Source organism: Lepidochelys kempii, chromosome 3, assembly GCF_965140285.1.
Source record: "Lepidochelys kempii isolate rLepKem1 chromosome 3, rLepKem1.hap1, whole genome shotgun sequence".
Lineage (NCBI taxonomy): Eukaryota > Metazoa > Chordata > Testudines > Cheloniidae > Lepidochelys > Lepidochelys kempii.
The window spans coordinates 63,224,334-63,251,144 of record NC_136382.1 but is presented as its reverse complement, the minus strand read 5'-3'; the positions used below and the strand labels follow the sequence as shown (position 1 = coordinate 63,251,144).

The 26,811-nt window shown below is 40.3% G+C and overlaps 1 protein-coding gene across 1 annotated transcript in view; it reads right to left on the bottom strand.

The window, feature by feature from the left end:
• Window positions 1-26,811, bottom strand: part of SH3BGRL2 (SH3 domain binding glutamate rich protein like 2) — a 48,010-nt gene that overhangs the window by 7,647 nt on the left and 13,552 nt on the right. Inside the window, exon 2 of the mRNA XM_073336519.2 lies at window positions 17,417-17,602. Within this exon, the coding sequence (XP_073192620.1) occupies window positions 17,417-17,602 (186 nt within the window). The remainder of the gene's footprint in view (window positions 1-17,416; window positions 17,603-26,811) is intronic.

Sequence of the window (26,811 nt, the reverse complement as noted above, 5' to 3'; positions counted from 1 at the left end):
CACCATGCTGCTCAGACTGGGCAAAGCTAGAGGCTTTCCACACAGAATGCCATCATCATATATTGGGCACAAAATGGAATGATTTCATTCGTAATGCAGACGTTCATCGTCGCTCCGGCCTACAGACTGCTGGGGCCATTCTCCACAGACAGCGTCTTATGCAATTTGGACACATTGCCAGAATGCCGCAAGACATTTCTGCAAATGCCATTCTCCGCGTGGCTTGTAACATTCGGGATAAAATTTCACCAACGGAGGGGTGGATGCGGCCCAGAGGCAGACCCCTATTATATGGGTGCATCAAATCTGCTCTGACTTTTAACTCTTGGCTCATCAAGCCCTTGCGGCTGCACAGAAACGGACCAAATGATCTCTACAGTGGACCTTTTGGCTAATTGCTGAAGACGACTACTTCTTCAGAACCCTTCCCACAGCACACCACTGACTCTTTATAATCCTGTATTTATGAACATCCAGTTAACCCCTTCCTTGCTTCACCATAGTAGCTGTTAATGTATCTTCCCCAGTTCCCCTCAACACCCCCAAAACAAATAAAGCAAACCAAGATCAAACCAAAACCTAAGTATTTTCACAGCAAGGCCAACAAAACAAATCTGGAGTTTTTAGGTCATCATTTGTAGATATTGGCTCTGCTGCACCAAAGCACTCAAGAACATGCTTAGAGTTAAGCACCTTGGTAGTCTAATTTATTTCAAAAGGCCTTTTCAGGTACTCAGAGTTAAGCATGTGCTTGAATGCTTTGCTGGATTGCAGCCATTATGAGCCAAATTATGGGTCACATTTTTCCCAAAAGAGAACTTCACCTCAATTTTCAAGACACCATAACTTTAAAATTCCATTTCTGTGGGTTTAAACCACCCCCCCACACACACACACACACAAAACTTCCCATACAGACTCCCTGGGATGAAGGCATGCAAAATTCAATTTTTTTCAAGGAATTTAGATGGGGTAGGGAGTTAAAATCAGGTTCATACCAATAAGCTAGCTTCATCCTGAATTATAGATCAGCTAAGGCCACTGCATAACTAGTTTCTATTTTGTTTTCTACCAAATCTGTATGTGTCTAGGAGTCTGCTGTCTTCTGAGGACAGCTGCCATTTTGTGAGGTACATTTGGGGAAGCATTTTAGAGGAGATGTAATGTGTTATCTCATGAAGACTTTACTTTTGTCATTTCTTGTTTGTTCTTTCCCTTCAACTAAAATAAAAATTTATTCTGACTGAACATATATAGCGACTGTTTACATATAGAGAACATAACACCACTGAAGTTAATGGTCATTGTACAGCTATGTGAAAGTGCAGAATTTTATCCAGATGCTCTCTGGTACAAGAGACTAGAATACATGACTGGTGTAGGCGGAAAGCTTTGGGCTTCGGAAAAGAATGTTTTCTGCAATGCTGTAGGCTGAGGTAATTCAATATTCTATAACTAAACTTTATGTCTAGTGACACTTTCCATTTATTCAGGATCCATGTAAGCATGCTTCTTTAGTTCTACCCATCCTCAATTAAATGTTTTTCTTTATTTGTGATATACAATTTAAGTTTGGCTAATGTGAAGTTATCTAGGACAGTTGTTTGCTTTCACCCTCAGGAGGAGTTTAAAGTACTAATAGATAAACAGCTGGCCACTTGGTCTATGGCACAGAGGAAGATGTACTCTCTCTCAAATAGTGCCACAAGGGTACTGCTGAGGACTTCTATGTGCACAGGGAGCGCTTAACCATCTATGGCACCAAGCACTGTTACAATTATGTTTTAAAGTTATAGTGTGTTCAAAAACTACATTTTCAGTTCTTTATTTTATTTATTTTAGGGGTAGGACTAGTTTTACCTAATTTTGAAACAAAGTACATATTACAACTGAATGGCTCACCAAAATAAATTTTACAGCTAATTTGGTTCTGAGACAAACTAATCTGAAGTAAGTAAACAATCTAGTTTTGGACCTAGTACAAACTCATGGTCAACAGCCAAACAGGTATACCTAAATAAAATTGATATATGTGGCACAATAGAACATGGCAGAAACCAATTGCGCTTAAGGAAGTCACGTCAATATCCCTGATAGAAACAGGATTGTTTAATAATTAATTATTTTTTAGACTTAAACATCCAAAGGGAAAAGAAATTGTGCAGCAGTTTCACATGTGGTTTTAAGCCATTGAGTTCTGAGAGCTCGACTGGAGAATCTACATAAACACATCTGCTATAGGTTCAGCTTGGCTGTATTAAACAGATAAAACTACAAGTATTTTGTTTTGTTTTTTTGAAAAGGTGGCTTATTACCAATATCCACATCCCTATTACTTCAGTAGAAAACATTGCCAGGGCTGGCTTTGAGATCACTATCATGTTATATTACTTGTCTTGTTTTGCTCCTACTTCAGCAGGAAAGCGTAGCTTGATCCAGGAGACAGAGCCTGTGAATGGAATTCAGAACAATAGGGATTTACTTCCACCTCTGACTAACTTACTGTGTAGCCTTGGGAAAGTCACTTTACAAAAGTTACGTGTTTTAAGACCTTCAGATCAAAAGCATTCTTTAAGTGCTAATCATTATAAAATGATCCAGGGCTGATTTAATATCTTGCCACCCCTTGCCCTGCAGAAGAATTTGGAATTACCCATTTTGGTTCTGAAAAGTATTTTCCAGGTTAAAAACAATGAACAAGACCAAACTAGCAGATGTTTAAAAGAGAATAAAATCAGCATACATAGTTAACTAGTTATTCATCTAACACAGGGCAGAACACTTTGAGCCATGAAAAATAATTAGCTAAAGACATGCTTCTCACTATATAACTATATTAGACGATATATTAAGATGCTATGACACTTTTATACTGAGCTGAAGAAATCGTCATTGCTTAATAATAGAGCTGGTCAAAAAAATTTGGAAAGACAAGTTTTGTTGGAAAATACAGGAAAGTTTAAAATCTGATTTTTCATTCTAATTCAGGATGAAAGTATTCTGAAGTGTCAGATTTTGAGTTTTGACCAGTTGTATTTAATAGTATACAAGTGGTAACTTTGTAAACTACTGCTGACCATAAATACATTTAAAAGGATATTATCAAGGTTGACAAAATTTGTCCCGCCTAAATAAATAAATATAATACAAGGTATGTTATAAGTGTCTCTACAATATTGACACTACTAATATGAAAAGACCAATGCAGTTATGGGCTGCTTACACAAAGGTATCACATCATAGACCAGGGAAGGGATAATCCTGTCTAGATAACACTGAGGGGACCACACTGTATGCATTTCATGTATAAATATAGCATTGATAATATCCCTTTCAATGTATTTATGGTCAGCAGTAGTTTACAAAGTTACTAATTATGTCCTGTTAATGCAGAAAATTCTGGAGACTTGAGTGGCAGACAAATGTCAACAAAACTCAGTGAATAGAGAAGACCAACAAGAATGATCAATGAACTGGGCAGACTGACTTACAAAGAAAGACTTAAACAAAACATCTAAGGAAGCTAGGAAACCTGTCTACAAGTAACTGAAGATGGCAGGTCAGAGGAAAGAGTGATTGTTTAGGATGGTTTAAAGGGGATAAAAGAATAATGAGATGAAAGTAAGCTAAGAAAAAAGCAAATTCACTGGTGCAGGGGAAACATTTCCTAAACACGGAATGAATCTTCTTTGGCTCTGACTTTGCGCTACTGACTTCATTTAAAACTAGACTGGATGGAGCATTAAAGAATATGCTGTAGGAACTACCAAGGAATGGACCAGATGGTTTAATAATCTGTATCTCTCTCTCAGTTTTATTCTTAATATAAAAGAATGAAAACAGCTCTGAGGCTGCAGTAACTTGAACCCTGGCTTGCCTCAGAAGAGAAGTACAGAGGCCTCATAAAGCCGTATTTCCCTTACTGTCTACTCCCGTAGAGTGACGGTGAGCCAGAATGGAGAATCAGGCCCTATCCAAAAAGGTTTCTTCAAATGCACCTGCATGGCTGTAATTAAATAGTTGGTTTGTAAGATGCACTGCAATGTATCACATCATAGACCAGGGAAGGGATAATCCCTTAGCAACAGCTAAGTATCAATGATGTTAAAACCTGTTGTTAGCCTCATTTTCACAGGTCTGGGCACTTGCAGTTCACATTAAAGCCAATGGCTGCTGTGCAGAGCATACAAATAAAAGTCATGCAACAAAGGCATGATAATTATATTAACGTTTACATTGCCAGAAACTGCCAGAGTGTTATAATGAGAGGAAGCATGTTCTACTGGTTATGGTACCAGAGTAGGACTTGAGAAACGTGGGTTCAGTTCTTGGCTACACCACAGACTTCCTATGCCAGTTTCAGTACATGAGTTTACATCCTACTCCTACCCACTTCAACATGAGAACTGCTGGCAAGTGGGAGGCTGAAGGGGGACTTTGCCTCCTTTGTAAAGTCCCAATTCCATGGCCCCTCCTCAGTATCAACTACTAAGTACTTGTCTTTTTCTGCCACATACACCACCACAGCTAGTATCCAGAGGGTGGTATGTATGCATGCGTGCTCTGAACTCTGATCCTAGCACCAAGAGATGGGATCACAAGTGATGTGATTATGAACAAAGGCCATAATTAATTTGCTTCAGTATTGTGTTAAGTCTTTGAAAGTGGGTACACTGAAGTGCATTTAAATAGATACTATATCTGTTGAGAGAACTGATTTTTCTCTGCACAAAAAGCTAAGCCATATTGCAGTTCAGTGTTGCTAAAAATAGATGCTATGCAGCAAAAGACAGGTTACAGAAGACCATTCACACATTTTATGGGCACCAGATCAAAGCAAACATTTTCAGTAGGTTCCACTTATGAATACCAACTAAATATATGTCTGCTTATTAACAATAAACGTATTATAAAGGGCACTCTAAAGGCTGTAAATTGTAGTTGTAAATAATTTCTCCCAATATATTTCTTTTAAAACAAAAAGGATTTGGGGTTTTTTCTTTGTAGTAAACAAAAGAAGCTCACTTACCATTTGATGAACAAATCTGCAGCAATCAGGTGTTTAGCTTTACATACCAGGATACTAGAAGAGTTAAAAAAAAAAATCTAGCTTCCCCATGTATAATAGAGAGACTTAAAAAAACCAGCATAAATATAATTATAAGAGCACTTAAAAGGGAAACCTATTCCAATGCCTTATTCTGTAAACAGTCTCACTTTGGCAACCATTTATTTGCATTAAATATGATTGTCACATCAGGACTCTAGCGAAAGGGACAAGACAACTTATCTTACACAAACAGTAAAAGACAAAAGGTGAGGGGGGGGCTCTTAATTGAAATAAACTGAATCAGCAGTCTGCTTCTCACTGAGTTAATACTGTATGTCACTGAGAATGAGACATCAGCATCCTGACTGAAAGAGCAATTCAGTTCTGTGGGGCAGATGACACACACATATTGATCTGATTAGGGTTACAGTGGAAAGCTCTTATTCAGCACAGCTCTCTCAGGAGACCGAGTTAATATAAAAAAAGATTGTCTGTACAACACAGAGCAGTCTAAAAACAAATCTCCAATTAGCCAACCTTCTGATAAGACCACTAGGCTAGGATTCTTAAGAGATAACATAACATACGCGATCTATCTCCTACTCACACAAAGGTTAGATATTTTTCACTAACTTTCTCAGTTGGCAAGATTTCAAAAACAAAGCCTTTATTAAATGCCTGGGGATACATGTTAGAAATAACTCTGCTACATGGACAATAGGTAACACGCTCTGACTTAGGGTATGTCTACACTACAGAATTATGTCGACCTAAATTACAGCGACGTACAGCCACCGCAGTAATTAAATGGCTTTTGCACATCCATGCTATGCTTGTGCTGGTGGTGTGCATCCTCACCCAGAAGCACTTGCACCAATTTAACTGTCAGCGTGGGGCATTGTGGGCGGCTTCTGAAAGGCAGCAACAGTCGATGTAAGCAACACATCTACACTGACACTGTGTTGACATAACTACATCGACATTGACACTACGCCACTAGCTGCCTTCCATCGACCTAACTCTGTAGTTTAGACCAGGCCTTACTGATGTCCACCAACAACATATTCAGCAACAACAAAACATTATCTAGCAGCCTTAAAATATCACAGTACTTCATGACCAGCGAGGAAGTATCATTATTCCCCATCTGTAATATGGGGATCTGAAGCACAAAGAGGTTGTGCAAGATCAACCAATAAGGTCCCAATCTTGCAATGGATTCAGCACCGTGCCCCCAGTGACTTCAGTGTGGGGCTCAGGAGTCTACGGATGCAGAATGTATTGCAGGATCAGTGCCTGCATCAGGGGAAGTGCCAGGAATATCATGGGTCTCATGACTCCCAGCTCTCTGTGCTCTCCAATGCATCCTGCTGCCACTTTAGGGAGAATTTGTTTTGATAAGATTATTACTGAATTAAAATTACAAGTATAAAAGCCTGTGTCTTTTGGGAAGGTGGGGGTTGTCTTGTTTTAAAGATAGATAACGAATGACGAACTATAGTAACCTTCCCCTTACCCAAGACTGCTGTTAAAGATATGTAACCCATAGTACTAGCATGTCCGCACACATTTGAAATGATGACAACTTCCCTAAAAGTATATAATTTGAATACACTAGCTGTAACTTTAAAAGGGATGAACTTAAAAAAACCCATCACAACCAACAAAATCCAGACTTTTTACCTAATATTGGTATAAGTTACTTCAGAGCACTATAAAAGGAAAAGAGAATTTTTTTCCAGTTTGTTTACTTTATGACTAATGGTTCCCCTGGATAATCTCTTCTCCGCGTGGGTCTTTCACACAATCACAGGGAAAGTATTTAAAGAATAGAAAAATGTGATTATAAACCCACAAAAACTGGCTAAGGAAATGAGGGGCAGGAATAGTACCTGAAACTGTATTAACTTCTTCATAAGTTTTAAACACAGTAGATCTCTTTGGTCTACGATAATCCTTAGAAAATACTTTTCCCCCTTCTTGTCTTTACATTAAAGTAAACAGAAATGGAATTATGATTCTTTTTGTAGCATTTTTCTGTTTAACTGATTTGTTGAAAGATTCTCTCTATTTTTAAGACCAGATGTGTTGGTTGTTAAACAGTTAACTCAAGGGCCTGCGCTCCTCTCCAAGAGGCAGAAAGGAATAACATGGGGCTGAAGGTCTCTGAAAGCAACCCATAGGCTGAGGGAGTAGCAGAGAGAAGGAACGTGACAGCTCCATGTAGCCCACAGCTACTCTCTCTACACTCACCCCCATTTTTGGAGCGCCAGGAGCTTTGGGGTGAATGGTATCCTGCCAGCATGGAGAAGAGGCAGAGCTGGGGAGCAGCTTCTTTGTGCAGCATGCATGTAGTCCTTTCAAATGCTAGGGGTATTACTGCTCTGCCATCTTTTCCCTACACTGCCTGATTGGCCAGGGCTAGGCTCTAAGATACTATGGTAATAAGGGTCATGTAAGTATCTGAGCACTTCACAATCTTGGATGCATTTATCCTCATATCACCCCTGTAAGTTAGGGAAGTGCTAATATCCTCATTTTACAGATGGGGAACTGAGGCACAGAGAGACTATGGGCTAAATTCACAAAACGATCTAAGCACCTAACTACCAATTTAGGTGCCTAAATCCAGAATCAGCCCCCACTAGGAGTTAGAAAATGCCCACTTCAGCTGCTGCTCAACCCTGTAGGCACCTAAACTTGCTCGGCAGTTTTTGCCGTAAAAAGTTCCCTGGGTGCCCATGTTTGTGAATGAAGCCCCATGTCAGATGTCCAGATGCCTAAGCTCCAGAGTGATTCACATATAGGGAAAAGATAGGCATTCCCATGCCTAACTCATCTGCAGGGCCCAATCTGATAGGGTGAGCTCAGAGCTCGCCTACCAGATCAGGCCCTTATAGGTGAGCTTACAGAAAATACCAGACAGGAGGAACAACTGCCTCACAACTTTTAGCCCAGTGATTAGGGTACTCACATGGGATCTGAGACAATCCTGCTCAAATCCTCTCTCCTCCTGAAGGGGGAGAAGGGATTTGAACAGGGAGCAGCCACATCTCAGGTGAGTGCCTTAACCACTGGGCTCTGGGATATTCTGATGGGGGGCTACCAGCGTAAGTTCGAAAGCTTGTCTCTCTCATCAACAGAAGTTGGTTCAATAACAGATATTACCTCACTCACCTTGTCTCTCCCATATTCTCAGAGACCATTCAAGGTGAAGTGGCCCATTATCACCATCCCAGGTATAGGACAAATGGGGGGCGGGGGGGCAGTGTTTGCAGAATATTGTAAAAATTTTTCTTTGATTCTTAATTGTTCATTTAGAAAGAAACATTCACTATAGAAGGTAGTAAATGATTTTGAAATCTCAGACTCATAAGTCTGGTGATTTTGTAATTAGATTTGTTTTATGACTACTAAAAGCCTATCTAGAGCACGGGGGATGTCAAGTACATCTCTCAGTAGAGTTTGGAGATTCAGGGGTATGGAGAAATAGAAAAGCAACCTTGACAATGAAGCCCTCAGTGGCAGTAGTACTGGTTGTGTGTTGTGTATATACTTTTTGATAGAAGTTATTCAGCTGTGTGTGTGGTGGCCTAATTCTTTTTGGCTTTACAAGTTAAATTTCTTTGCAAGATAAGGACGGTATCAGTTTGGCCTTTCCTACAAGCAGCATTTAGTCAAATTAAATTATTCTCTTTGGTCTGAAAGGTGGATGCCATTTATCAATTCTCCATTGAGAGCATGCAAGTCAAAAACCTTGATTTTTGATACTGTACTGCATTGTGTTAGCTATTATAAGGGATTTATTCAGGGCCAGATTCTGCTGCTCTTACTTGTGCTGAGTAGTATCTTCTTGCATAAGTAGTTCAACTGATTCCAGTGGAGGTGGGTAGAAAGAATCTAGTCCTGAATTAAAAGTAATCAGTAATGCAGAGATATTACCGAGCTTTAAATGGAAAGATATTTCAAAGCCAATAGTATTAATCTAATAATGAAGCTGCACTATCCTGACACTGGTTGGGGTAGCATTAACCCATCTGCCTTTAGATCCAAAATGGGAATTAATAGGTGTGGTGTGGTAACAGAAAAGTTATATTCTTGCCTAGCCGTTCCCAGTTATTTTTTTCCAGGCTTACAGAGAGTTACTGTATTAGATTAAATTTACTGTAGCCTTGAGGGCTGAGAACAGAGGTGGTTGTGGTGCTTTATGGATATTTTGCAACCTTAAGAAAGGACTGCTACCTGGAAGTTATGCTTCCCCACATTAACAGACAAGATGGAGATTTTCTGATTTTTATAATAATGCAAATTTAGATTGGAGTCCAAGGATATTGGGTACTATGTGCCTCCAACACCAGCAAAAACTAGTTAAAATTCAGATCTCCATTATAATTACCTGTTTTGTATCCTTTTATTCTGAAGTGTCCCATGCTTAGTCTCATGCCAGCAGCTTATGTCTGTTTTATTGAAAGCTAATTGCTCAGTTTATTTTTGAATTATGGGAGACCATTTTTGCTTACCCTTAATTCAAAAGTGGTGGAACACAAGAACCTCCGAGAATGCAGCTGGTTAGCCTCTCAGACAAAACAAGTTAGGTAAGCATGAAAGATTAAAACCTGAAATAACTATATAAAGCTATCAAAAGAAGCCATTTCCAAGGATGGTCAATAGGCAACTGCCGTAACTTTAGCACCATCCAATGAAACTTTTCCTTCTCTATAACATTGTAAAGACTGCAGAGATAATTACAAACTTTCCTTGTCTGGCCTGAAAGGGGCAGCCTGCTGCTGGCATAGCTTACATAAGAGAGATTATTTGTAAATGTCTCATTGAACAAAGTACTACCAAAAAAAAAAAAAAGCCTTAGTCAACAATAGGAAAAGCGTTGTAGGTTTTGATCCCACACAGAAAGCTAATGTTGTGCCAATACTAAAAGAAATAAATGGGATGAGCTAGATAATTATAGACCTGACAGCCTGACATCAGTCCCAAGATGATGCAGAGGCTTTGTGAATCCCAGTGATTTTTCTAGCGGTTAGGCATGGCAACACTCAGCATCACCACACCTAAATTCCTTTGTGAATTTAGCCCAAAGTCACATAGGAAGTCTGTGATAGAGTGGGTAACCTGGAACTCCCAAGTCCCAGGCTAATGCCCTAACCACTAGAACATCCTCCCACACCAGCTTCTGAGGCAGAGTGGCTGAGCAGAAGCGAGGAGGTGCATAGATGCAAAGGCAGTCCTTCTCCATGGATACCCCAAGCTCTAAAGGGATGGAGCTTGCTTTTCTTGCAGATCCTCTAGCTCTGTAGGGTTTGACGATCTCACGCCCTGTCTCCTATGCAAGTCCACTAATCTCAGTCCCTGTGGAGAGCAAAGGGCAGAAACTCTGAGGTGGATCCTTGTAGTTTTCCGAAGTCCTCTTTCCACCTCTGACACGTAACACCAATGCGGGTGTATTGATTTGGTTACTGAAATACTTCTAAATAAGGAAGAAAAATTCAGTCTGTCAGAATTGTGTTTATCTGTCAAGTTCATTCAAACATATCAAAATGAGATTTTCAAGTTAATAATGAGCTAGGAAGATTAGTGCCACAGTGATTGTCTGTGTCCTGACTGGTTTCTCCTTTGGCAAATACTGTAGACCATCTATTTTATTTCTTTCTTTAGTATGAATGTACACAGCCTGATGGAGCTGATTCTAGAGTTTGTCAAAACTCTGAATTTCTGGTTTCTGGTAAATTATGACATTTTGAAATTTGTTTTTGGTCCTAATGATATTTAAAATAAAAATAGAATATTTCAACTGATGTCAGTTTCAGTAGTAGCATAAAATAAATGTAAAAAAAAAATGAAAAGATTTTTAAAATTTCAAAACAAAATGTTGGAAATCCCCGAAATGAAGTGTTTCCAAGATGAAATAACTTTCATTTTGAAGAAAAAAAAATCCCACAGATGTTATTCAAAATCGCCACTTCAAAATGTTTCTAATTTCAACAAAAGTGGCATTTTGTTCAAAAAAACATTTTGATTAAAAGTTTCTGGCCAGGTCTAGCTGAAACTTATGTGATAACCTGAAGAGCAAGGTGATAAAAAGATATATCCCTTGACAATAGGACAAGAAGTAATGGGCTTAATTTGCAGCAAGAAAGATTTAGGTTAGATATTAGGCAAAACTTTCTAACTCTAAGGGTAGTTAAGCTCGGGAATAGGCTTCCAGGGGAGACTGTGGAATCTCCATCATTTGTGGTTTTTAAGAACAGGTTGAACAAACACCCGTCGGGGATGGTCTAGGTTTACTTGGCCTCAGGACAGGAGGCTGATGACCTTTCAAGGTCCCATCCAGCCCTACATTTCTATGAATCTTTATCATGCATTTCTGATTGCCTCCACTGCTCTCTGCCTGGTAATCGTTTCCTCAGGACTTACTCCATGCTAACCCTCCTGAGCAGCTTCCAAGAAACAACTCTGTTTTTGTGTGTGTGTGGAGAAGGGGGGATTGGCAGGGTTAGGAACAACCTGCCATAGAAACAGTTCCTCCTTAGCTCCCACTACACCTAGGGGGAAAAAAAAGAAAGATGCTTCCACTTGAGACATATGACAAGCAAGATTCATTCCTGTACCAGTGGCAGGTTTTCTGTACCGTACGTTAAAATATCACTACTTCTAAGTTTTAATTTGCAGCCCTGCAGAGAGTTAGAAAATGGAGTTTTATTTCACTGGGAAAGGGAAGATGTCCAGCTTCCCAGTACAATCCAAAATGCTAGCCCTAAGAGGGCCTGGTGTCTGATTTTAAAGTCATAACATTTTTAGGTCTAGAAGAGTAATTTTAGGTCATTTCTGGAGGATTTTATAGCTCTCTATCAGCCCTGAACAGTTGGTTTAATGGTAACTAAGGCTCCACTCCTACAATGAGCTCTGCATAGATAGATATCTCCACCCATAGGGAATTCAAAGGACTGGGGGAGAAGACTGTAGAGCAAGTGGGATAGATATAGATAGATTTTAAATTATTTAAATTTCTACCATAACAGAATACCTGATAGTGTGGTATACTATAAAGGTTTACCAGCAATCATAACTACAAAGTGGTTTCATTTTTATACTACCACACCACACCATTGTGTGCATGTATATATAATGGTGATACGCACTATAAATTACAGAATCATGAAAGCTTTCAGAGGAGCAGCCGTGTTAGTCTGTATTTGCAAAAAGAAAAGGAGTACTTGTGGCACCTTAGAGACCAACAAATTTATTTGATAAATTTGTTGGTCTCTAAGGTGCCACAAGTACTCCTTTTCTTTTTGAAAATCATGAAAGAATCATGTTTTGGAACTCATGAACACTATATTCAACTTTCTGAATTTTTATCTTGCTGTTAAAACAACATTTTCTTCAGTACATTTATTATTTTCCTGCATGGTCTTCTTACTCCACTGGAGCTCAGTAATGTTTGGAAACATTACATGCATAACCTTAAAATGTGACATACTGAACAGGTAGATTTACGGAATCCTCTTGCCTTCACTTGTATCATCAGAACATTTGCTCCTTGAGCAGGCAGAAACAGACAGCCCAGAAAAAACGGTTGTGACATCTTCAGTTGCACAGGTGCGTGCTGATAAATCAAGGACAGCCAAGTAGCATGCTGACAACCAATAGTAAGAATAATGTAATTATACAGATCAGTATTTCAGGAGCCAACACACTGGCAACTAAGGCATGGCCTACTTAGCAGGGACATTTTATTGCTCAAATAAAAGCAACGCTGGTCTGTTTCAATCAGAGATTAAAATATGAAGCATCACTGAAGTTTTTACGTAGTATAATCCTTGTTCTAAAACTTCTATATTGACCTATATTCTATATATATATTAAATATATATATATATATTTAGAGACTTAGCGACTGATTTTTGTTAAATGCAAAGAAGTTTATAGAATTGCTTTTAAAAGTGTTTTTAGTTACTTATCTTTCCCCCTAGAATGGTTAGGGGGCTGGAGCGGGGGGGGGGGGGCGGCGGGGGGGCAGGGAGAGCAAGAAGAGTTCAAAGCCTGCTCTTATTTAGGTAACCGAACACAGTGGAATTCCCTATTTTAAAATTTTTTGTTTTCAAAAAAACCTATATCAGATCAATGAAAGTCTCATTTAAAGCATGAGCGCTCGTGCTACGTCATCAGAGAAAAGAGTAATTCTGAACACAAAAAGTTTTAGACTGGGTAGACCATTTCCAGTCAACTGGATCCTGTTCACTCATCTACCTAAGCATTAAGCTGAAATTAAAAAAATGATCCTTCTAGTTCTGAAGTTCTCCCACTGATACCAAGCACCCCATCTGGGGGAAATGGCTGTATATCATTGCAACCATGGTACTCTACTCACTTAGTTCTTCTTTCAAATGACTCTGGTGTTTCCTTTCTTTCTGCAATATCAAACAGACTATAAACTCCTTGGGGCAGGAGCTATGTGCCAACTTCTCTCATTTACGTGGTGTAAGCTAGAGTAACTACACCGAAGTAGTTACCCATTTAAACCAGTGTAAATGAATGAAGCTGGTCCTCATGTCTCTTTTTTGTCTCAAGTGCCCCACACATCTGTGATGCTATAATAACGTCCCTGGAACGAGGCAACACATATAAATGACTACAATAGTAAGAAGCACTAGCACCAAAATTGGACTTTAGTTAAATGATTCATGTTGACGTGGGCTTAGGGCTGCCATCAGTCTAAGAATTTTACTTGCAGACTATAGGCACTGTTTTTATTGCAACATCCCACTAGTGGAGCTCGCTACTGAGCAATTGTGAGGCAGAGATCTCAGAGACTGAAATAGCACTAGGCAGATCTATGAGGACATCTACAGTTAAACCAGTTCAGACACAGTTTCAAGGGCTCTGAGTCTGTGCACTTCAGGGCAGGAGCTAATCAGCAGGTGGTGGTACAGTACTGCACAATTAGGTGTGTCATGTTTGTTTTGCATCTTGTGAACTATTCAGCATTAGGTACGGTTAGAGACACGATACCAGAACAGATCGTTCATTGGTCTGCTTCAGTCACTTTAATCTCCAAGATATCTAATGTAAACACTGAATAAATATTCCCTTTAGAGAGCAATTATACTCTGAAAAGTGAGTAGTTCAAAAGCCACCTTCCTACTTAGCAGGTCTAGTGCCAGTGTGTATTCATAGTCGTGTCTGCTGATTTTTACCAATGCGGGGGGGAGGGGGAGGAAGAGCTTACATTACTTTTTACTAATCATCACTATAGAGCTTACACTTCTATTCAAAAAAAGAAAAGGAGGACTCGTGGCACCTTAGAGACTAACCAATTTATTTGAGCACAAGCTTTCGTGAGCTACAGCTCACTTCATCGGATGCATACAGACTAACACGACTTCTTTTCAAGTGACCTTGTCTCTATAGTGGCTTGTACATCAGCAGTTGGGTCCAATTGTAGAACCGTGCCCACCTGTGCAACCCTAGTGAATCAATCTAGAAAAACCTGCATCTGGTTAGCTTTTTTCCTCTCACCCAAATGCATGAAGAAAAGACAATCCACAGAATCAGATAAGAGGGTTGCATAGCTAATCACAGGAGAGTGAATTTGTGTGGGGGGGTGGAGGGTGAGAAAACCTGGATTTGTGCTGGAAATGGCCCACCTGTTGATCACTTTAGATAAGCTATTACCAGCAGGACAGTGGGGTGGGAGGAGGTATTGTTTCATGATTTCTGTGTGTATATAAAGTCTGCTGCAGTTTCCACGGTAAACATCTGATGAAGTGAGCTGTAGCTCACGAAAGCTCATGCTCAAATAAATTGGTTAGTCTCTAAGGTGCCACAAGTACTCCTTTTCTTCTGGCCTATATAGTTTTTATTGCTGGTGATAATGCCTAAGTCAGAGGAAAAAATACCCAAGTTAGCTTCCTGTTGCCATGTTGAGTTTGCGGACCAGGCAGTTGGAAAAACGGAGCAGACCTTTGTAAGCTGAGCACATTGGATTTAAAAATCACTACGACACACAAAAAATTGAACCCTACACTGCCATTTTCACTAAGGCTTTGTCTTCAAGGACATTAAAATGTGTGTGTTTTGACAGCAAGAAAACTAAACACACAACAGTTAGCTCACTATAAAATCCCAAGTGGAGACAAGACACTTCTAGTGTTTATTGGGAGGTTCCTAGGCAAGATCAGCACTATACACCTCCCTTGCCCCCCACCCCTTGATCTTGGCTAGTTTACCTCCCTGTAAAACTAAAGTGGCTCCATTATGTTTTTACAGCAGCATTACGAATGTGTGTTAGTTATCTCATGGTGTAAACATCTTTTTGTTAGCAAAGACACAGTCCAAATCTCTTTTCAAAGTAAAGCTGCTCTTTAAAGTTGTTCACACAGATTGTACAGTCTAGCAACAGTAACAGAATTAGGTCTGCTCAAAAAAAAAAAAACCAGATAGCAACTGCACAGATATAGTAACAAGATGATTTTCATGACACATGGAAGACTCTTTCCATCTAGTTAAACACAACTTGTGTTTGGAGTTAGCTAGTTATTATAAAACATGCTTAAATACACGAATAAAAGGAACCCCAAAAAAGATGCAAAATTAGCATCCCCAAAAATTTCACATTCCTTCCCCAAATGAACCAAGTTTTGTATACTTGTGGAACTTCCACGGTACATAAGGGAGAGGGCCACAAGTATCCCCTCATATCCTAGGAACATGTGAAAAATACATGCTTATCCCTTCCAATGGACCTGTTGCACACTGCATTATTTGGACACAATTCACACAGCTGGGATTAGAGCTACCCCAGTGCAAATAAATAGGAACAAACAACGTGCCACACATGGGATAGCTCAGTGGTTTGAGCATTGGCCTGCTAAACCCAGGGTTGTGAGTTCAATCCTTGAGGGGGCCATTTAGGGAACTGGGGCAAAAATTGGGGATTGGCCCTGCTTTGAGCAGGGTGTTGGACTAGATGACCTCCTGAGGTCCCTTCAAACCCTGATATTCTATGACTATGACATAGTATGGCTGAAGACCAACTGCTGTTACCCTTCTTCCCCACACAATGAAGCTCACCCATCTATCAAATGCACAAACCTTTCCACCACCCCATCTGTTAGATTAAGGGTTGAATCATCTCCCAGATGCTTTGACCCGCTTGATACCCACCTCCACCAGACATCCACCTGCCTTAACACATTGCACCCTATAAACCAGACATCCATTTCAACCTATCTCCCAGATGTTTCAATCATGAAAATACATCCACCCATCTCACCTTCCTGCTGCATCAACCCACAAACACAACCCCTGTCTGCCTCCAGTTATGTCCCTGGGGACATGTCATCCAACAGTCAAACCTACTGATCTCCCAACCAGCCAATATGCACACCCCACCTCCTAAAGGATGCACTGGTCAAGGGATTGAAGAAGCAAGAGATGAAAAGCTGCCATGTATTGACAAGCCCCAACTCTCCACTTTTTGCACTAGTTTGACAGTGATGACTTTGTATTCAACACAGTTACTCCTGATCTACAACAGTGTCAGGGGAGAATCTGGCCTACCATTCGCAGTACTGTTTAAAAAGATGATAAAAAATTCCATATTAGGCCATTCTTCTTAAATTAAAATGATAAGGCCTTCTCCTCAGCCGCTGTATACTGGCATAAACTCCTCTGGAATCAATGGACCTATGACAGATTATAACAGCAGAGGATCTAGCCTGCAAACTGTTGTCAGAGTGATAAATTCTCATGCTTAATAAAAACCTTCCCCATTTTCAGTAAAGGAAGGCGAGTCTTAATTTTATTGTCTCCTGAAGAAAGCCAGGAACGAATTTTTAAATAATACAGTTATCATTTATACTAAAATCCCTTATAATTCCAGTGTAAATGGGCCTCAAAGTGGGGGTAAATGTATCTTGCCCTACCGGGGCAGTGTAAAGGAGTCTTACTGTAAACGAGAGTCTCAGGCAGTAGCTCCAGTGCTCTCAGTTGAGGTACTGACTATTCCTTTCTCAGAATCATATGTTAGCATCATAAAAAAAATATCACTGAACAGCAGCAAAACAGGGCATCTCTAGGTTCTGATAATCTCACCAGCTGCTCTGCCTTCAAAGTTGTGCTTCATCAGTGTGTCCATTCATCATTCTGCATAAGAATTCTTGAAATGTTTGTGAAGGGAAGACTTTTAGTGGAAAATGAATTAAAATTCAATGGTCACCATTGAACTGTCAACACTTGCCAGGTTAGTACAGTTATCTCCCATAATATGTTGTGCACACTGGAAAATGCTGACTTCACAATGGTCAACACTAACTTAACGTAACCAGTCTGGACCACAAAGCTACTTACTCCACAGTACTGATCATCATTAAATATCTGGGGTGGCAGCGGATTGCCCTGTGCAGGCTGTCTTTCCTCAGGAATATTTTTATACATCCACTGTCTTTGTTCCTCCAACATTGTGATATCCACCTCTTCAAAATCTATCCTGTTGGCTTCCAGAAATCGTATCACATCTTGCTGCCTCTTCTTTATCTGAGAGAGAGAGAGAGAGAGAGAGAGAGAGAGAGAGAGAGAGGAAAACAATACATCACAGCTAGCCCATCATTACTAAAGATATGTTTACAAGCCTGAATATGCTTGTCTATTTTTTACTCAAAGGTCAAAAGGTTCAATAAGAAAGTCAAATATTTCTAAGTTAAACATATGTGACTTAACACTGCAGTTTCTTTATTTACAAGTTACGAAAGTCTACAAAGTTCTGCCTCATTTTCTAGGCAGTTGGCTGTTTGTTTTTGGGGGGTAGTTTTTGTTTTTGTTTTTGTTTTTAAAAGATGCCTGTGATAGAGGAACACCCTGACTGGTACTCCAAATAAGCCAAAGGTAAAAGAGTAGCTGGTTTTCAGATTCACCATGCATTACTGGCCACATTTTAAAGGTCTTTAGGCACCTAAAGACACAGATAGGCACCTAGTGAGATTTTCCAAAGTGTCTACATACCTTTTAAAATGTGGCTGTGGGTTTCCTGAATAACAGTTTATTCATATCTTAGGTTCATACAGAACACGCGCACATGCTTTGAGATGGAGATGTTCTTGTCTCATACCAGCTTTGTCTTAACTGAAAAAAAGGGGGGAGGTGCCCTGTGGGGGGCTTATTTTGGGGGGGAGGGTTAAATAGAGATTATCTTCTTGACAAAGTCCTAGCAGAAACAGCATACAGGTAGCTTTTACCCTGATGCAGCTAGTCAAAGTCAACTCTATATGACTGCACCCGCCCCCCCGCAGTGTTTACCTTGACTAGCTAAAAAACTGCCTGTGCCCTGTCTTCACTAGCACTTTGTATAAAAGGGATAACTATGTAAAAACACACCTTTTTTGCAGTGAAGACATAGCCATAGAGTCTTCGAGATTGAGGTAAAGCCTCTGGGTTACTAATTCAGCCAGGATCTGTTCTGCATTACAACCAGCTTCACACTCTATTTCCAGCACGTCCAAAATCCTTCTACTAAGGCACATTCCACCTAAAAGGGGCTACACACTGTATTCACTATACAGTCAGACTACTCAAAACATGTTTCCCAGCCATACTGTTTGGAGATAAAAACTTATATTTAAGAATTTTACAGTATAAAAATACTGTGGCGCAAGATCCATCCACTCGCTGGTTGGTTTAAACTATGGGTGGATGGATGTTACCTTTGGGTACCATAGGACCGAGACGGTATTTAAAAACTATCAGTTTTTCAAGTGTGTGTACGAGCTGTATTTGTCACACCACTCTTCATATTGGAGCCATTTGATACATCAGATAACAAAAATAATAATCTTCAGTGAAATTTATTACAGATTACAGTAAAAATTCATATTGTGCCTTTCAGGTGACTTTCAGTGGTGAAATAATTACGTCCTCCTTGAAACAAAGACCATGGATATCTCCAAGAGGCTTTGGTCCAATTTCTGCAAAACAACGTATTTCTAAAATGTCTGAACATTTATGTGCTCTGCTGAAGAAGGAAACCGATTGGCTTCTAAATGTGTATTCCTTGTAACGTAACAACCAGTTATTCAATACATTTGTGTTTCTTTCAGTGGTTGGTTCCTTCTTTTACGTATGCCACACTGATTTTTCAAACAATGCACATTATGAAAGAGCAATCACTCTCATACAAAACTTTTCTTCTAAAACTGCATGCAGAAAATACAAGATTACCAGTAGTAGCTCAGTTACCATCATTACCACCATTTTTCTGCTAATCAAAGCACAATGCTGAAAGTAAAATGACTTCTTGTACTAAGACATTAAACTCATAAAGGAATCATATTGTAGAAGTGAGAGAAACAGTTCTTATCCTCAGTAACTTACAATAGAAGATGAGAGACAACTTCAATCTGAAACGGAGATTGAGATTTTCTTAAAACTGGCCATTTTATTAAATATTTGGTCAAGTAAAGATGTGCAGGCTAAGATGATATTGCAGGAGGGTTTTCCTTGGAAATTCTGCATGTGTAATGAAAGATTTTTAAAAATAAAAATGCCTTCCCATTTCACAATGTTCATTCTGCCTGCCAATTTCCACTAGTCTTGGACACTGGCGACACAGACTACTGACAATTGCAACGTAGATTTAATCAGATCCTCAACTGTTGTACTGATCACACAAAGTGAAAATTCTTGGATTTCCCTTACCTTTTATATAGCATGATCCTAATCTGCCTTTAACATAGTAAAGAAAGTCATCACAATTTAATATAGTATTAATCTTTAGAGCTCAGTGCTTATAGTGACTCCTATATTATCTACATGCTGATAATTTAGAACATATGTACTTTGTTTTTGGTTTTATTGTTAATCCATACTGCAAGTCACAAAAATAAAACTGAAAAAAACAGAAATCCCCATCTACACCAGATCTAGACTTCGTGTTTGGAGCTGGTCTCCCTATCAGGGTTACAAAACAGCAACAAAAAGAGAGTGTCATGTAAATATACACAGAACTGCTGTAATTATGTAGTTTGTCACTCATCGTTAGTAAAATTGCTCATCTGATAGATGGGGCTTTTGCAAGGGGGAAACTGAAATGTCCAGGTTCTTATTTCTTGTTCATATTTTTTATTGATTTACTCCAGAAAATGAGAAGGCATCCACTGCTAAACCACATGTACTGTTTCTAAAAGATACTTCAAAGAGGGGCTGACTAAATGGATCTGTAAGAGCTATTTAGATCTGTGTGAAAGTTTCGTTAACTTAAAACATGGTCAGATTCACAGAGTGATTCAGCAAAACCAACAAGAATCAGGCTAGGTCACCCCCATCCTCACAGGAACTTGCCATTTCCAACAAGTTCAGTCTATCCTCTACTTTGCCATCCCCTATGTTTACTGAAATGTGTATGGGGAAAGATGGCCTACTGACTTGGCTCCTGTTGTCTTCAGTGAAATGGATGGCTTGCTCCCACCTCTGGATTTCCAGGGGGCAAAGAACTTACCTCCTTTCCTTATTCTGATTTTTTAGGACAAAGCAGAGCTTGCTTTCTCACAAAATCCTCTTTCTGAGCATCCTTTAGGGGAACAGGTGACAGACTGGTACTGAGACACCCTGGAGTTAACTGAGTGAGCAGGGAATACATGCAGAGGTTTCCCCAATAGCCTGGTGCATCCCAAGACATCTCTCAGTGCAGAGTGCTGAAGTAGTATTGACAACTGTCAGACCTCATGAGCCTAGCTTGTGATCCTACAACATCAGGATGATGATAATGCTTCATACTTCTGCACCATCTTTGATCCAAGGACCTCAATATGCTGCACACAAAGTTAGTTAATTTAGTGTCATGACCCCTCTCCGGGGTAAATCAGGATTACTATCTCCATGCTATATAGGTGATTACACTCAGAGAGAAATATTAATGCAATCTTTTCCTCAGGGAGAACTGCAAGACACTAAAATTTACTCACCCTTGAACTTAAAAGATTCTTAAAATACACTCAACTCTGCTCTATCCTGCCCACCTGTTTAGCCGAAGTTCCAAGAACAAATTAGTTTTCTTTATAACATGGAAAACAGTGAGACCATGCATATGCATCAAACAAGACATTCTGGTTTTGAGATAGCATGAGAACATTAATACTTTCTGATATGAACAGACAATAAAGATACACCTACTGAAATGAAAAAGTGTACCAGCACAGTGCCTGACATTCCCCAGGCTGTACGATGGAACGACACAGATTGCCAAGCAGAATTAATGACCACTGCATACTACTATTAGTACCTTTTAAACCATGTTATATATCATTGGTGTAGTATATTCATTCTGATTCTAAGATTCTTATCAAAGATAAATTAATTTGCCAAATTTCATAGCACTTGCTGCAGCAATGCTATGGGCTGTAACTGAGGCCAATATAAAAATTAGCCCTGGAGTGCCACAGGATTCTAGTGACCTCTGTTATATTGATCGAAGAGAGAAATATTATAATAAGTAATATTTACATTTCATTTTGGACAATTTACGTTTGTATTATCAACAGAAGGAAATGTAGGAGATTTTGGGATTTATGAAGAAATTAGCTCGATAACATACCTTTTTGTCCTGTAAACATAGGATCACTATGTCTTTAGAAATCTGAGTGCAAGTGAAACGTAAAGAATTGGCACTATGACTAGCAACCTATGCTGTAATGTTTTTCAGGCAGCTGTAACAACTGTTTCATCAGCTTGACCCAAGAGAACTACCATCTTCAGGGGATCAGACTCCATAATGAAATACCATGCTCTTATTTTGTATGCACAATGAAAGTCTTCATGGAAATAATGGATATGTGAGGACTACTGTTTTTGTATTCAAATGGAAGTCTGTCTTGACACAGATATTGTATGTTTGTCTCCAGAAGGTGGTGATCAATTACCAGTCCTTTCTTTACATAAGCTTTCCCCCCCTACTCTTCCAAAGTAAAAATATATCAGCAACATGTTGTGGATATAAAACTATTACATCAGCATCTTCTGTTACCATGTTAGTATTCAGACAAAGCATTTTTACCAAAGATAGGTAAATGTTTTGTAAATCTCTTAAAATGTGAGCAATTTACCTTTGAGGGGAAAAATAGATTTGGTAGCTGTGCATTATAAGGTGTGACTGTTGATCGAAATGCTATTAAAATTATAACAACCTGCAGGAAATTGTACCAAAGAGCCATTCAGTCCCTCTGGAGCCACAAGATTCTTTTCTGAACCTTTTCTCCTAGGATTTCTGTATTTTTTCATCACCACCCATGAGGTGGGCAGACAGAATAGATCATGAACTGTTTACTTCCATCACTAAAAACAGACACTAGATTAACTTCAGTGGGACTCATGAGTAAGGTGAGCAGGATTTGGCCTGATACTTAGAGAGGAATCAAAGTGATCTGGTGAACTCTAGCCATTTCTGAACTGAGAGCGTCTGAAGGAGCACAGATAGTGCAGACACGTCGTTTCATATAGCATTTGTTCTTTGGAAGGGAATTGTGGTTACAGGGCTAGCTGCACCACTGTTCCCTGTCTGGTCTCTCCGAGTGCAACCCTCCCTCCTCAGATATTTTACCCTTACTAGTCTCAGGGTGGAATCTCCCAGTTCTTCCATTTTTAGATCAGGACCCAGATACACTACCTTGTGGTAAGTGGTTGGTATACACACTGCAGGCCTGACTGGGTTTCAGGCACCTGCAGGAGAGACAGAGACACCTCAGATTAGCCAGTTGCCGGATAGTTAGGGCACTTACCTGGGATGCAGGAGACCCATGATCGAGTCCCCTAAATTAGGCAGAGCAGCCACTTGAACCTTGCTTTGCCTAACTCCAGGGACTTGATCCTGGGTCTCCCACATCCCATATGAATGTCCTAACTACTGGGCTATAGAGTTAGTCTCTCTCTCTGAATGAATATTTTATTATACAAAATGGAACAGTTCCAACGAGAGAGAGAGAGAGAGAGAGAGAGAGAGAGAGACTGTATGACCCAGCGATTAGGACCCTCAACTACAATATGGGAGACCCAGGTTCAAGTCTCTTTGCCAAAAAAGGCAGAGGAGAGATTTGAACCTCGGTCTCCCCCATCCCAGGCGAGTGCCCTAACCACTGGTCTTCTCTTTCTCTTCTGTCATATATTCCACTTTGGAATGAAACCAAGTATCAAAACAGAAATATTGTTTTCCAGCCAGCCCCAATAGTTATTTCCCTTCCATACAAGCGTAAGCACTTTTATACCAATATTACTGAGCTCTCACTCAGGGAATTTTATTGCTTTAAACTATACTTGTAGAGTTAAAGTGGTACAATTTGTCTGTAGACTAAACCCTTAGAAGTCAAGCATGTAAATCCAATTTTGATATACATCTAAATATGCAATTAATAGAGTTATTTATAGTCATTGTCCCACAAGGTTAATAATTATCTTGCAGACATGCACCACCCTCATTCACCAGTGCAAACACTGCCTCTCCATCCATAGACAAATGAATAGCATCCCTAGCCAAGCACAACAATTGCTTACATGAAAAAGTACAGTTAGGAAAGGATTATTATTACAGTAGAACCTCAGAGTTATGAACACTAGAGTTACGAACTGACTGGTCAACCACACACCTGATCTGGAACTGGAAGTACACAAATCAAGCAGCAGCAGAGCCAAAAATAAAAAAGTAAATACAGTACAGTACTGTGTTAAATGTAAACTACTAAAACAAACGGAAGTTTTAAAACAAGGATTTGACAAGGTAAGGAAACTGTTTCTGTGCTTGTTTCACTTAAATTAAGATGGTTCAAAGCAGCATTTTTCTTCTGCATAGTAAAGTTTCAAAGCTTTATTAAGTCAATGTTCAGTTATAAACTTTTGAAAGAACCACCATAACACTTTGTTCAGAGTTACAAACAACCTCCATTCCTGAGGTGTTCGTAACTCTGAGGTTCTACTGAATTTGTGAGACAAGGTGGGTGAGGTACTCTCTCTTATTGGGCCAACTTCTGTTGGTGAACGACGCATGCTTTTGAACGACACACAGTTCTTCTTTGTGCAGCTTGAAAGCTCGTCTCCTTCACCAACAGAAGTGGGTCCAATAAAAATATATTAAGCTCACCCATGTCGTCTCTCTAATATCCCGGGACCAGCACAGCTACAACAGCACTGCAAACAACAATTACTATCTGTAATCCAGCACAAAAGACCCAGTTACAATTGGAAGTGCATTGTGTTAAGCGCTGTACCCCCCCCTCAAAAAACCCCACAAACAAAAACACCATCACAGACCCTTAATGTAATTTACAACTTAAGGGCCCAGTCCTGTACCACTGAAATCAGTGAGTTTTGCCATGGACTTTATAGGGAGCAAAGTCAAGCCCTAATACAGGGGTGGCCAACCGGTGGCTCCGGAGCCACATGCGGCTCTTCAGAAGTTAACATGCGGCTCCTTGTATAGGCACCAAATGCGGGGCTGGAGCTACAGGTGCCAACTTTCCAATGTGCCAGGGGGTGCTCACTGCTCAACCCCTGCCTCTGCCATGGGCCCTGCCCCCACTCCACCCCTTCCCACCCCCGTCCCTCAGCCTGCCGTGCCCTTGCTTTTCCTCCCCACCAGAGGCTCCTGCACACCGCGGAACAGCTGATCGGGATGTGCGGGGCTGCTGGTGGGCGGAAGGCACTGAGTGGGGGGAAGGAGGGGAGCTGATGGGGGGCTGCTGACGTATTACTGTGGCGCTTTGGCAATGTACATTGGTAAATTCTGGCTCCTTCTCAGGCTCAGGTTGGCCACCCCTGCCCTAACAGGTAAGACAGAGGAAGAGTAGGGAGGGAAGGGAGATGCAATATAAACTAAAGGGGTTAGAGAGAATGGTAGCCACCGTCATGTTGGTTCTGTGGGTTTTTAATGATCTATGCACAAATGTACACAGTATTGTCTTCCAATGAAACTACACGTAGCAGCTGAAGACAGGAAAGAGAAATTGCATTGTATGAGCAGCAACCATTGTTCTACTGTGGTTATTGTTCATATGCTCATTTCACATACTGATAAGTATTCCTCTTGGACTTTGGTTGTTTACTTTTACAGAAGACAGAATTTTATTACTTCCTTTTTATATGTAGATTGTACAAATTCATAGATTAATAAAGTCATTGTGATCATTTAGTCTGACCTCCCGCATAACACTGGCCATAGGACAGCCTGGAATTAATTCCTGCTAGAGCTAGAGCATTGTTTTCAGAAAAACAGCCAGTCTTGATTTAAAAATTTCTAGTGATTGAGCATCCACCATAACCCTCGCAACTGGTTTCCCTTTGTTTCTCCGAGACTTTGACATGTGGCACTATACGATCGTGGCTACTGAGTATGCTATTTAACTTTTGTCATTCATAATCACAGACAATTTAGTAGTAACCTCACAAAGAAACTATAAATCAGGCTATAGATCATGGGAGGAGGGGCTCAGAGTCTTGAGGCAGGCATTACTGGCCATTGCTTTGAAAATGTACAGCGCTCCAGTGAGACTTGGCTAGATCCTGGGCTGCACCACCTGAGAAACAAAGCACAGAAGGGGCAGCACAATGGGAAAGGGTGGGGAAAAGGTGGTTTTATGCCATGTTGTACCACCTGGATTCTGAGTTGGAGCCAATATGTAGCAAGCACTTAGTGATCAGGAACAGTCAGCATGGATTTACCAAGGGCAAGTCATCCCTGACTAATCTAATTGCCTTCTATGACGAGATAACTGGCTCTGTGGATGAGGGGAAAGCAGTGGGCATGTTGTTCCTTGACTTTAGCAAAGCTTTTGACACAGTCTCCCACAGTATTCTTGCCAGCAAGTTAAAGAAGTTTGGGCTGGATGAATGGACTATAAGGTGGATAGAAAGCTGGCTAGATTGTCGGGCTCAACGGGTAGTGATCAAAAGCTCCATGTCTAGTTGGCAGCCGGTATCAAGTGGAGTGCCCCAAGGGTCGGTCTTGGGGCCGGTTTTGTTCAGTATCTTCATTAATGATCTGGAGGATGGTTTGGATTGCATCCTCAGCAAGTTTGCAGATGACACTAAACTGGAAGGAGGTAGATACGCTGGAGGGTAGGGATAGGATACAGAGGGCCCTAGACAAATTAGAGGATTGGGCCAAAAGAAATCTGATGAGGTTCATCAAGGACAAGTGCAGAGTCCTGCACTTAGGACGGAAGAATCCCATGCACCGCTACAGACTAGGGACCAAATGGCTAGGCAGCAGTTCTGCAGAAAAGGATCTAGGGGTTACAGTGGACAAGAAGCTGGATATGAGTCAACAGTGTGCCCTTGTTGCCAAGAAGGCTAACACCATTTTGGGATGTATACGTAGGGGCATTGCCAGCAGATCGAGGTACGTGATTGTTCCCCTCTATTCGACATTGGTGAGGCCTCATCTGGAGTAGTGTGTCCAGATTTGGGCCCCACACTACAAGAAGGATGTGAAAAAATTGGAAAACATCCAGCGGAGGGCAACAAAAATGATTAGGGGACTGGAACATATGACTTATGAGGAGAGGCTGAGGGAACTGGGATTGTTTAGTCTGCGGAAGAGAAGAATGAGGGGGGATTTGATAGCTGCTTTCAACTACCTGAAAGGGGGTTCCAAAGAGGATGGATCTAGACTGTTCTCAGAGGTAGCAGATGACAGAACAAGCAGTAATGGTCTCAAGTTGCAGTGGGGGAGGTTTAGGTTGGATATTAGGAAAAATTTTTTCACTAGGAGG